Genomic DNA, 12,713 nt, shown 5'->3' on the forward strand with positions numbered 1-12,713 from the left:
GACGCTTATGTCAAAGTACAATCGTTCAGGCAAAAGTTTAGAATGTAATAACCTTATGCCGGATTTGGTGTGCCTTTCTCACTTGGACATGCCACCAAGAGACAACAACGCTCAAAGTTTATTGCGGTGGTCTGCGTTCTGTTTGCAGCTTCAAATGTCAAGGCTTGCTTTAATAAGATATAGGCTGCGCACTCACGGGTGTGTCGTTGCTAAGCGGGGAGCTGTCACGGAGCAGCTGTGGTTACAGACCTGCATATAATATGACGCCAGCAGCAAATCGGCGGGATTACACCTCGCAAACTGGCGGCAGGCCGGGGCAGATAGCGGAGTCTAATGAATTGGGAGCTGTGAGTTCGAAAAGCGTAGTGCTCCGGCGGCCAGCAATCGCTTCGGACTTATTATTAACGCTCAAATCTGTGATGATTTTTCAAGGATCCGGGCTGGCATGTTGTGGACGCTCGTCATGGGAGGTCTGGGCGGTCATGGCCGAAGCTGTTCAAGCAGCTTACAAAGTAAGAGGGCTGGTTAGGGGACCGTCGCCGTGCTCTTGTTGCATGCGATAATATGCATAACCCTGGGTAGGGGTCAGGCTGGGGAGGGCGGCACCCCCCTCTGCTTCCGGCGGTGTTGGCACCACCACTGTTCTCGCTCCCTGTCTCCCCCTTTCCCTGGTCCCCCGTCATTCAAGCTGAAGAGGCGCAGCCCTTTACATTCCAAGCACATCCATCCACGCATAAAGATACTGTTCAAATCAAGCTATGCTTCCCCCCCAAATCCACGCTCCCTTCTATAACCACGCATCCTCAAGGCATATGCCTCTCACAGGGCACGTCCCCCTCCGAAACCTCTGCCTCAGGACACTTGACGACATCTACCTCACGTGCGAGCTGAACTGCTCGCTGAGCCATGTAGCCGCCATGGAGGAGTACCTAGCGGCGTCAGCGGGCGACTTTGCAGAGGTACGGTAAAAGCCCGCGAGCAGCACACAGCACAACGCAGCACCCCGCACGGCATCGAATAACCTGTCCCGCAGGGCGATGGACAGGGCAAGGCAGGGCGCGCAAACACGCTGCATCTGGCAGTGCTCGGATCCCCGAGGCTCCGCTAGGCCCGCGGCGATCCGCTTGGCTGCGGAGTGTGGTGGTTTACATGTCCTTGTGAAGCACTGCCATCTGAGGCTAGGGAGGGCTACACCTGGTCCCCACTGCTGATGTAGCTGCTGCTGCTGCTGCACGTGGCCACACGTCATCACGTATTTCCCCTGCCGGACACAACTCAGCCTTCCATATCTGCCGCGGCCCACAGCCGCCCTCCCGCCCGCACTGCTCAACCTACCCTGCCGCCTGCCGACCCGCAGCTGCGCGCCCAGTTGGAGTCCGTGGTATCGCCAAGCGGTCAAAAGGTCGCCTGGGAGGTGCGTTCCCCCTCTTGCGCGTACGTGCGTACGTACGTGCTTGCGTCCGGGCATGCATACATGCATGCGGGGTTCCAATGGGACATCTTAAGACCACTTCCGGATGCCCAGCGCCGTTTCCCACACGTTACCGATAGGGCGATAGCTAAGCACGACGACACGTGCATTTTCCCTTTGCGGCATCTGTCTGAGGCAGAGGCATTGACGTGCCGGCCGGCTGCAGCGACGACCTGGTAGTGGCGGTGACGGTGGCGGTGGTGGTGTCATGTGTGTCATCTATGCATTCCTTGCGGGGTTCACATCTCCCTGTATAGCTCGCTGACTGGCAGACTAGCTGGCTGTACGTGATCATAGCCAACAAATGCGTGCGTGTGTGTTTCTGACGCTCAGGATGGGTCCTGCCGCAGCGGCCTGCTGCCGTCAGCCCCAATCCACGCGCCAACTGACAGTAGCCTTTCCTCCAACACGTATAAAGAGATAATTACTGCAATACTTTCGGCCTTGCATGCCCGTTTCCGTACGGGCCCGTGTGAACGCGCTTACATAAACACGCACACACGCGCGTGCGCGCGCGCGGTCGCGCACAGGTGCGGACGTGTAGGAGGGCCAGCAACCGCAGTCCCCGCATCGGCACCTTCGCCGGCGGAGGCAGCGGAGGCAGTGGGGCCGGGCACAGCGCAGCAGCTCGGATGCAGGTGCCTTTCAACGCCACGGCAGCCGCTGCGGCTGCAGCGGCCGCAGCAACGGCAGCGGCGGCGGCGGCGGCTGCCGATGCTGCAGCCCCAGGAATTCCGGCAGCGGTGCAGGCGGCGACGGCGGCGACAGCGGCGGCGGCTGCCGCCGCCGCAATCCACGGAATGGGGCCTTCATATGCGCAATTGCATTCGGAGGCGTTTCTGGGGATGATGCGGCGCGTGGTGAGCTGTGGCGGTGCGCCGGGCTGGCGCGGTGAAGGTGTCGCAGGTGTGTGGCAGGGGTCCCCTGGTTCATTGGTGGCATGACCCACGGGTCATTTTGTGACCCCTGGCTTGCTGGCATGACCGTTTTCCATTGATGAAATAGGAAGATCTAAGAGGACTGACTCATTTTATGACCCACGGGCCATATCGACCCGTGCCAGGACTGCCGTCAAAAAAAGGTTCTCCTTGTTATATTGGGGACGGAGGAGCGAATGCGCTGTCACCCGCACGCACATGCAGCAAGCCGCAAGGCAAGGACATGGGTTTTTCCTCCTTACGTTGGTGCTTCTCACTCCTAATGACGCTCTGACACGCGCGCGGTGTTGTGGGACACGTGGCCCATCGGCGATGACTTTGGCAGGGTCACCAGCCGCGACGGGTTTCGGAGCCAGCGAAGGTGGCATTGGCGTTCCTGCCGCCGCCGCCGCCTCGGCGGCTGCGGCTGCGGCTTCGTCCGACGCGGCCCCATGGAAAGGGAAGGTGAACTGGAACGAGCTTTTTACGCGGCAGCAGCAATCACAACGGGAACACGACCAATATCAACAACTACAATCCCACCAAAAGCCGCAGCAGCAACAGCAACAACCGTCCAGGCCGGGGACATCGCAAAGGACACATCACCACCTAGGTGAAGGGCCAGCGGGGCAGGCAGCGGCCGCAGCGGCGGTAGCAACTGCTGCCGGCAGCGGCGGCGGCGGCGGCAGCGGCGGCGGCGGCGGCAGCGGCGGGGGTAGTAGCTTTCGTCTAGGGTCGGCGCCACCGCCGCCGCGGCTTAAGATGACGTCCGCCGCTGCCGCCAGTGGCGGCGGCTGTAGCAGCAGCGGCGACGGGGTTTTGGCCAGCAGTGACAGCTGTTTCAGCCCCTCTGGCGGCCCCCCCAGCCCGCTGGACTCCTTACATCACAAAATACTTTCCTCTCCCAGTGAGTCGTGAGCCCCAGGATTGGGGGCCCCATACCCCCTACCTGCTTGCTATAGGTGGTGACGCCGCCTCCATCACGTGCAGTGATCACGTACTTGATTGCTTTTGATTTTTATTGCTATTGTTTTAAGTAATAACGCGCGAAGGCTTTGCGAGTAATTAAGGGCGGGCAGACGTGGCTTGAACGGGGTGTTGACGAGTAATTGCTGTTCGCTCCTGGTGGCTCTTGGGGACGACTTCCGTGAGTGTGTGGAAAGTGGGACGATGGGTGGGACGGTTGTGCCACACGCATGACGTGTGGTGGTGATGGGTGGATGGAAGGAAGGAGGGAGGGCACTGGGGGAATGGACAGACCGAGGGAGGGCGTCTCCCACCCACCCTCACCGGCCCACATGTATATGTAGATTATACACACAAACACACACACATCCCACCCCCTGGGGGAGGAGAGCGGAGGTAGCGGACCTGCAGCTTTCGGTTGCTTTAGGAGGGGGCAGAGGCCCCTCGCGCCCCTCTTCCGTCCGAGGGAGAGAGCTTAGGCGGTCTTTCCGTTGGGCCTGGGCAACAGCCCCTGACCAGTGTCAGGCCCCGTCAGATACTTGTTAACCTTCACACACATACGTACACACACATACAGACACACACACAGAAACAAACACACGCGTGCGCGGGAACACGCACGCACTTCTCTCTCAGTTTATTTCTACACATACTCATACTCACACTCATACTCATACTCATACTCGTAGTCATACTCACACTCGCACTCACACCCGATTGCGCGGTGGCGCTGAGGGCCCCAGGTCGCAAGCTGTCCCCCTCGGAGGTGCGCAGAGCCAGTGAGCAGCGGCAGGCGCGTGCGGAGAAGGCCCGACAAGCCATGGTGGAAGAGAAGCTGGCCCGCCTGGCGCAAGCAAACCAGAGCAGACAGACCGTCAAGTCCTTGATGGTGGGTCCTACGGGTTCGGCGGTTGGCTCCGGCTGGGGCTACAGACCGCACAGTGGGGGGCGGTGCGGTACGGATAACTTGATCCGGTACCATAGGTTGGGTACGGTACGGTACGGTACGGTGCATTCCGCGGGCAGGGGATGGTGGGAGGGAAGAGAGGACGGCACTGGGAGAAAGGAATGAGCTGGTTGACGGTCCCTCCCTCACTCCCCAGACGAACTTAACTACCAACTGCCGGTCGGCAAAGTTTTTTCTCTGTAGTCAGTGAGTTATACTGTTGGTTGTTTCAAATTGTCATGTTGGGCAGCGACTCATGTTGTCCTCCTGGAGACAGCGTTTTCTGAGGTCTTTTGGCTGCTCAATTCTTTGAACTGCGGGTAGGCAACGGCAATTTAATGGTGTCTGCAATCTTCTTACACATTTCCTTTTCGTCCGCCTTTTCCATTCGCACCGATATCCTTCTGTTGGTACTTTTCTCTACGGCATGATGTCATTCACCACACCCGTACACGCACCAACCGAACAAACCGAACCCATGCAGGAGGAGCGGGCAGGCGCCATCGCGGCGCGTGTGGACAGCAAGATTGCTCGCAGTGCGGAGCTACGGCAGGCGCACTTGGCAGAGCGAGTGCAGAAGGCGGTGGAGGAGACGAAGAAGGTCAGAACTTCAGAGCCTCAGAGAGAAGGGGAGGGGGAGAGAGGGGAGGAAGTGAAGTGCAGTGAACAGCGCCTTCACGCCTGGAGGCCTCGGAGAGGGCGGGAGGGGAAAGGAGGGGTAATATACATACCGTACTCTGGCCACGGAACGACTTCCGTACTGTGCCGTACTGTTACCCGCACTGCCCCTGGAAACGAACGCCCACCTCCGCAGGTGGCGGAAGTGGCGTTCATCAACCAGATGTTGGAGATGGATAAGAAGCTGGCGTTACAGGAGAAGCTGGAGGAAGGTGAGGAGGACTGGCGTCTTGCCTCGTTACGGCCTCCCCTTCCTACGATTGCTTTTCTTGGCTTTCGCACCATATCATCATATGGCCATGTGGCGTTACACTTCTCTGAGTAACGACACCGAGACGTGACATACACGCACAATACGACTCCTCCCTCTGCTCCGCTTCGTTGTGTTGGCATCACATGACTCCCACCCTTCCTCCACACACAAGCACACGCAACACACACAAACACACACGCAAACACTCCAGGGACGTCTGAAGTTGTTTATTCTTGAGTCAGCACGTGATTCCCTCTTCGGCCCCGTTCTTCACCGCCCACCAGGCGAGTCCCGGCGCAGACAAGCCCTTGAGGCGCTGCAGCAGCGCGGCAAGGGCGCGGCGGCCGCAGTGGAGGAGGCGCAGGAGCGGCGCAAGCTGTTGGAGGTGCGCGGGGGGGGGGGGGAGGTGATGGGATGAAGCCGAGAGAGCGCTTGTTCCCACCTGTCTTCCTGAACGTATGTCTGTCTTACACCTCCCCACCTCTCCTCTTCTTTCCTTTTTTTTACACCTCCCCACCTCTCCTCTTCTTTCCTTTTGTTTTACGAAATGTTGCCTGAAGTTGAAAAAAATCTCTATACCTTAAATTTCTTATCCATCATTTTCTCTCCCTCTCCGTCTCACCTGCTAGCACGTTTTATCTGGGCCCGAGACCTCTCCTTCGTCGATGTCCTCTCTTTCCTTTGGCTTTCCTTTCCTTTCGTCTCGCCGTCACCGTCAGCGAAAGACGGCCTCGCCTCTCGCAAACCTCTCTCTCTCCACCCTCCATTGACCGACACACTTCCTCTCAGGCGGAGCGACGTGAGCAGCTGGCGGACCGGCAGCGGCGTAAGATGGCCGCACAGGTGTGTGCGTGTGTGTGTGCGTGTGTGTACTGTCATGTGCTTGTGCGGTTGTAGAGGAGGAGGCGGATTTAAAAAAATCCGGGGCAAAAGGAAGTCGGGGCGGGGCCGGGTGGACGAGCGTCGCTACTCGCTCTACCTGTTTTTGCCCGTGGGTGGGGGGAACGACTCGATCTGTCCGAGACCTGGGCCACAGCGTGTGTGCTTCACACCATACCCACGTGGGGTACATACATACACACACAACACACATACATTAGACGGCCGTATATTTCCCTATTAATGTTCGGGTTGCATCTTCTTCCTGTTCGTCGCCCTCCTATCCCCTCATTCCACACCAACCCCTCCAGGCCTCTGCTCCCCTGCCCCCTGCCCCTGTCTCTATAGGCCAAGCTAGAGGAGGAACGACGGGCTGCAGCAGCGGCGCGTGAGGCGGCCAGCCGGGCACAGCGCGCCGCCGCCGCGCAGGTTGCCGAGGCGCGCCAGCGCCTGCGCGACGTGCTGTCCATACGGATTGAGGAGCGGTTGCGTGAGGCGGCTGCGAGGAGGGCTCAGCACCTGGAGCTCATCAAGGAGAGAGCCGCGCTGGGCAAGGTGGGGCCAGCGGAGTGATGCTTTGAAACTGGCGTGGCTCATTTTAAATGACCCATGCTGGGCTCAGCTCCGATTTCCCCAAGATCCAAACTAATCCTCCGGGGAGTTGCGGGTTGGGTTGTGTGGGGAAGTGAATTTCTGCGACGTCTCAAACACCGTATACAGGAGGGTGGTGGTGGCTTTCATGCTTTAATATTTTGTTATTATTGCACAGGACCTGTACGAACGCCGTACAATGGACGGCAACACGACGTCGCCGCGCTCGCCGCAATCGCGGTACACTCGGCCGCCGTCACCGGAAGTGGCGTCCGCGGGCGCCGGCGGGCACACGGCGGCGGCCGCGGCAGCGACGCCGCCGCCGCTGGGGCGTCCTGTGACGCCGCCTGGCGGCGGCGGCGCCGCGGCCCGTGCGGCTTCTTCGGGCGCTCTGTCCGCTATCGCCGCCGCCGCTGCTGGCGGCGCCGGCGGCCTGTTGCCTTGCTCGCCGTCAGCGCTGTTGCCCACGTCGAGCTCTAACGCGGGTGAGTTTAGGGCCCTAGGTGTGTGGGGCACCATGCCCTCCTCCTTCCTCTGTCGGGCGCACAGCCCAGGTAGCCCCGAACTTGGCAGGATGCACCAGTAAGGCCAGCACACCAGCACATAAAGCACACCAGCACATAAAGCACACCAGCACATAAAGCACACCAGCACATAAAGCACACCAGCACATAAAGCACACCAGCACATAAAGCACACCAGCACATAAAGCACACCAGCACATAAAGCACACCAGCACATAAAGCACACCAGCACATAAAGCACACCAGCACATAAAGCACACCAGCACATAAAGCACACCAGCACATAAAGCACACCAGCACATGAAGCACACCAGCACATAAAGCACACCAGCACATAAAGCACACCAGCACATGAAGCACACCAGCACATAAAGCACAACTCGGGCGTCAACCACCGCCTCTTTGACTGACCCCTTTATACGCCTCCACTGCGGTCGCTTTCACACCTTCACAGCACTCTGCCGTGCCTAGCACAGCCACACCCTATCCTGCCGTCTTTTTGGATTAAACTGATGTGACAGTGGCTAGATGATGCTAGGTGATGACAGTGCTTGGCTGAATTGCCATGGAATCTCTTCCTGAACGCAATCACCTGTCGCGCCCGTTGTTAGTCCATCCCGGACTGAACAGATGATTCAGTTCTGTCGCGCCCGTTGTTGAATGGCCATGGAACCTCTTGCCCCTGGCTCTTGACCATCTCAACCACCTGTCGACACCTGGCCCGTTGCAGCCTTCGCGCCCGACAGCAGCTCCTGCCCCAGCCCGCTGCGCTCCTCCGACCGCTCCATCACCCTCAGTACGGATCCACGAAGGCGCCAGAAGGGCATGCGGCGGAGGGCCTGCAAGACGTTGGCGAGGATGGAGGCCGCGCGGTGGGTGCGTGCGTGCGTGTGCCGGTGTGTCGGTGTGTTGAAAGATGAATGGAAGAAGTTATGGAAGGGCGGCAAAAGCAGTGGTGAGTGAGGACGTCCCCTTTCATTCTATTATATCTAGTTTTCTGTCTAAGGTCCAGTCTTCCATCAGCTTATGGCGTGTCATTTCGGGTTCACGTTTTTCCAATGATGATGTTTTCTGATTGCCGTTGAGGCACCGCGGTACGTAAATGCCTCCGAACCAAAACCTTCTTCCACTGGTCCCTCACTCATCTTGGTCCCCACTGGCCACCCCTCTCACGGAGACATCATGTCATCCTGCCACCATGCATACATACATACACACACACGCAGTCCCAACTACGAGGAGCCGGCGCACCTGCAGAGCCTCCTTGAAGGTGCGGATGGACGCGAGCTCGTGGCGGCCTGGGCAGAATTGGTGGGAACGGCACTGAGGGATACCGCCACGGCGGCGGCTGCGGCGGCTGCCGCCGCAGCTGCCGCCGGCAAGGCGGGCCGCCGGAGAGGCGCTGCTGCTGCGGCCGCTGCTGCAGCGGCAGCAGGCGCTAGCGATGTCGTTGCAGCGGTCCGGGGCAACGGTGGCGGCTCTGGGAGCAAAGGGGATGCTGCAGGGCCGGTTGCGGGGATTGCTGGCAGCGGTGGTGGCAGTGGCGGCGGCGGGGGGGCATGTACAGGCGGCGGGGTCTCGCCGGTGGGCTCGGAGGCAGCGGCGGTTGCGGCGGCGGCAGCTGCGTCTGTGAAGCACCTGCTGCAGCGCGTTCACACTGACTTAGGCGGGAGGAGCAAGGTACGGTAGTACTTTGCAGTACTTTACAATGCTTTACAGTACTTTACAAGGCTTTACAGTGCTTTGCAGTACTTCACAGTGTTTTGCGGTACGGTACGGGGGGTTCTTTAGCAGTGGGCGTTGAGCCCGAGCGATTGCACAAAACGCAGGGTAGCCCGCCACGAGCTGCGAGCTGCGCCACCAGGCAACACCGGGCCGCATTGCAGCTTCGTGACAACGGTGCTCTCATCTCTCATCAGATCAGAGCTCACGCATGTCAATGTCGTTGAGAAGTGTGGTCTCCCGCGGCTTCATTCCCTTTGTCGTGATGATTGCGCAGGGCATCGCGCTCCACGCGTCCCGACCTTCCGGCCTTCTGGCGGCGCTGGCAGAGTTGCTGACGACACCGGTGGCGGCCGCGTCTTCCCACCCGCCGCAGACGTCAGTGCAGGTACGGCACATTGCAGGGGGGAGAGAGGGCCAGTTTCTCTCACCAGCCAGGACCATGTCCGGTCCCGTAAAATGCTGTCCGGCGCCCGCCTTACTACCACCACCACCACCACCACCACGTAGAGTCAACCCCCTAGCAAACCCCCGTCCCGAAGAACCGTCCTGCCACTTCAAAAGCATCGTCCCGAACTTAACACGGCCATGCAGTGCCGGCAGCACCGGTGATTCGATCGATCCATTTTTACGTCATCCATTCATCCATTCATTCATTCATCTATTCATCTATTCATTCACTCGCGGTCGCATGCGTCACACATTCACGTGTCGCGGCGTGGCACTTACACCACCACCACCACCACCACCACCACCACTAACGCCACCATTAAAGACACCATTAACGCCACAACCAATTCCAGCATCATCAGCACCGCCTGACCGGGCTCTATGCATCACATGCCCCGCGGCCCCATCCCCCAACACACACCCAGTTGATGGAGCTGTTGGCGCTGTTGGTGACCTCGTCGCCCCACAACACCGCCTGGCTGCTGGCCCGCTGCGGGGCGGGTGCACTGGCGGGTCTGGTGCGGTGCGGCATGCGGGCGCTGGACCGCTACAACGGCCTTGCGGCAGATGAGGTGTGGGAGGAGCCCCCGGAGGCAAGGTACCTGGCGGCGCTGCTGCAGGTGGGTGGGTGGGGAGGATGTGGGGAGTAGGTTACGTGGGGTTTGGCTGGGGTGATGTGTGCTTTTGTGTGTGTGTGTGTGTGTGTGTGTCAGAGAACTCAGCTGCGGAGTAGGAACTAGTAAGAATGACCTAACTAGGGTTTGTGTGCGTGTGCATGTGCATGTGCGCATGTGTGTGTGTGTTTTAGTGTGCGAGAATGTGGGACGGTGTGGGGTGATGTGCGGGGCCGTGGGTCTGTCCCGCATTTGGACGTGCGGGACAGCGGGAGGCTGCGGGACGATGCCTTGTCTTTTCTGCAGTGGCCGTTGCGATAGTGGAAATAGTGGCAGTGCTGGCGCTGGCGCTGGTGCTGGCGCTGGCGCTGGGGGGGTATTGACTGGGTGTTTGACCAGGGTCAGCCCTAATCCTCGGCTGGTTACTTCCGCTCTGATGCTTCCCGGATTTTGTGTGTATGTATGTATGTAAGCAGACTCTGGCGTGCTTGTGTCGGACGCCCTTTGCGGACCAGCAATCCCTGCACGCGCAGCAGGAGGAGCTCGTGGCGTATGTGGTGGCATGCGGCCTCATACACAGGTACGTTACCCGACCCCCTTTCCGGAAGCTGCTTCCTTGGCTTGGCGTATCTTTCCCAGCCGCCTCCCCCCTTCTTTACCCCAGATTGTCAGGTAAGGGGAACAGAGAGGGGGGGAAAGAAGAAGCTCCGTACTTGCGACTAAAATGTGGCTGGGCACAACGTCAGGCCACGGGGGCCGGGGGAAAGGTGGTCTGGGCAGGACAAGGGGCCCGAGCAGAGGAGTCCCGGCATGGTACCGGCCTTGCTGCTGCTGCTGCTGCTGCTGCTGCTGCTGCTGCTGCAGCTACACGTGGCAGCGCCCGCGGAGGCTCATAGCCACGTGCACAATTGCCTGCTCCGTGTCTCCCGTGCCTCATCTACACCGTCCCTACTGGCCCCGTCCCAATTGACGGCGGCTCCTCCCTGTCCTTGCCCCTGTCACTTGCCCCTGTCACTTGCCCCTGTCACTTGCCCCTGTCACTTGCCCCTGTCCTTGCCCCTGTCCTGTCCTGTCGTTGCCCCGGCCTCCTGCGGCCCAGGTCCACGGAGCTGTTCAGTTTGTTCGACCAGCCTGCCGCCAACGACACCGCCCCCATACCCGGATATGTGCTCCAGTGCCTGGCTCTGCTGGAGGCTATCACAGGTCGTACACATGTTGTGATGCCGATAACGCACACCTGCAGATGATATGTGTACAATATATGTACATACACACATATGACACGCATATACATATGATGTATATATAGCCCCGCCCGCAGCCCACAGCACCCCTATGTGTCATATGTATATGCGTACATGTTGTGTCGAGGGGGTAGGTGCTGTGGGCGGGGGGTGGGGCTGGGGACTTATATACAAGAGTCCAGTAAGCTGCCGGCGTGTGTGCGAGTAGGGAGGGGGGGAAGAAGAGATGGCGATCGTCAATGAGGCCACACTTCATGATTGCTAGGAAGGATGGGAAGAATGGGCAGGAGAGTGCGGCCTCGTGTCGTGAGGAGCGCGCGCGCCCGCCTCCTACGGCTTCTTTGGACCCCATATCCATACACACTTTAGCATTCATTTGCACCATTCTCACCCACACCCACACCCACACCCACATCATTCGCGATCTCCGGACGGAATAAAATGCGCAGGAGGGCCCCGGCGCCGCTCCCCCGCTGGTGGACTCACGATTCAGAAGCGCTGGCTGCCGGCCGCTGCCAACGGCGCCGCCATAGCGCTGGCTTTCCAGGTACGGCAGTCTACGGCGCCGTACGAACGGCGGCGCAGCGTGTGCGATGCGCGTGGTATGCTTCGCCTCTCCGTTTTGCTGGTCTCTGCTTTCGTTCTCTTTCTCATCAGTCTCGAAGCGCGGTCGTCGACGAAACGCCCCCCTTAGAAACCATCCTCTACATCATGCGTCGCGCTTCTGCACCGTGAGTGCCCCCGTCATGCCACCCACGGGATGAGCTATCCCCTTCCCGCTTTCCACTCCACTTCCACCCCACTTTCACTCCATTTCCACTTCCACTCCACTTCCACTCCACTCCGCTCCCCGTATTTCTTTTCGACCATCGTCCGTGCTTCGTCGTAACCCCCCCCCCCCAAAACCCCCGCACCGGCCACACAACACTCGCAGGAGACCTCCATGGCCGGTTTGCCGTCGCTGCTCACCGCGGTGCTGCTCCGTGCGGCGCCCAGCTGCACCCCCGCGGAGGCGCGGCCTGAGCGGTTGCCGCCCAACTTCGTGGAGGCGGCGGCGTGCGTCATGCGGGTGCTCAACAACATCGCCAGGTGTGTGTGCGGTGTGGGGTGTGTGTTGCGTGTGCCTCCTTGCGTTGGCGGGTTTTGGGGCGTGTTCTCTTTTGCATTGGGGGAGGTAATATCGCTGCTAGGCTTTTCTATGTGCGTATTTAATAACGCCGAAGTGGAAATCACGTTATATTTCGCAAAGAGGGGATGAGAAGGGATGGGAAGTTTGGTATTAGGAAAGCACCCGTCCCCATGGGAATATTCGACCTTGGTGTACCCGGACGTCGTGACGCGGATCCTCATGCGGATCCCCTGTACGAACAGGTTGGACCTGGTGGCAGCACAGAGTAGCCTGGGCGCCTCAGATTTACGGGTCGTGTTCTTCCACTTGGTGGGCTTCCTGTTGTCGTA

The 12,713-nt window shown here is 59.6% G+C and overlaps 1 protein-coding gene across 1 annotated transcript in view; it reads left to right on the forward strand.

Annotated features, from left to right (window-relative positions):
- Window positions 1-333: 333 nt before the first annotated feature.
- The window catches only part of VOLCADRAFT_89878 (uncharacterized protein), a gene marked incomplete at both ends in the record, with an annotated part of 19,070 nt that continues 6,690 nt past the window's right edge, over window positions 334-12,713 (forward strand). The window contains 22 exons of the mRNA XM_002949384.1: window positions 334-347; window positions 857-959; window positions 1,358-1,414; window positions 2,002-2,109; window positions 2,305-2,377; window positions 3,255-3,295; window positions 4,121-4,243; window positions 4,785-4,901; window positions 5,115-5,190; window positions 5,516-5,616; window positions 6,021-6,074; window positions 6,459-6,665; window positions 6,880-7,186; window positions 7,956-8,097; window positions 8,452-8,905; window positions 9,225-9,335; window positions 9,823-10,017; window positions 10,545-10,591; window positions 11,111-11,214; window positions 11,705-11,802; window positions 12,190-12,344; window positions 12,627-12,693. Coding sequence (XP_002949430.1) covers window positions 334-347; window positions 857-959; window positions 1,358-1,414; window positions 2,002-2,109; window positions 2,305-2,377; window positions 3,255-3,295; window positions 4,121-4,243; window positions 4,785-4,901; window positions 5,115-5,190; window positions 5,516-5,616; window positions 6,021-6,074; window positions 6,459-6,665; window positions 6,880-7,186; window positions 7,956-8,097; window positions 8,452-8,905; window positions 9,225-9,335; window positions 9,823-10,017; window positions 10,545-10,591; window positions 11,111-11,214; window positions 11,705-11,802; window positions 12,190-12,344; window positions 12,627-12,693 — 2,754 coding nt within the window. The remainder of the gene's footprint in view (window positions 348-856; window positions 960-1,357; window positions 1,415-2,001; window positions 2,110-2,304; window positions 2,378-3,254; window positions 3,296-4,120; window positions 4,244-4,784; window positions 4,902-5,114; window positions 5,191-5,515; window positions 5,617-6,020; window positions 6,075-6,458; window positions 6,666-6,879; window positions 7,187-7,955; window positions 8,098-8,451; window positions 8,906-9,224; window positions 9,336-9,822; window positions 10,018-10,544; window positions 10,592-11,110; window positions 11,215-11,704; window positions 11,803-12,189; window positions 12,345-12,626; window positions 12,694-12,713) is intronic.

This window comes from Volvox carteri, assembly GCF_000143455.1.
Source record: "Volvox carteri f. nagariensis unplaced genomic scaffold VOLCAscaffold_14, whole genome shotgun sequence".
Taxonomy (NCBI): Eukaryota; Viridiplantae; Chlorophyta; class Chlorophyceae; order Chlamydomonadales; family Volvocaceae; genus Volvox; species Volvox carteri.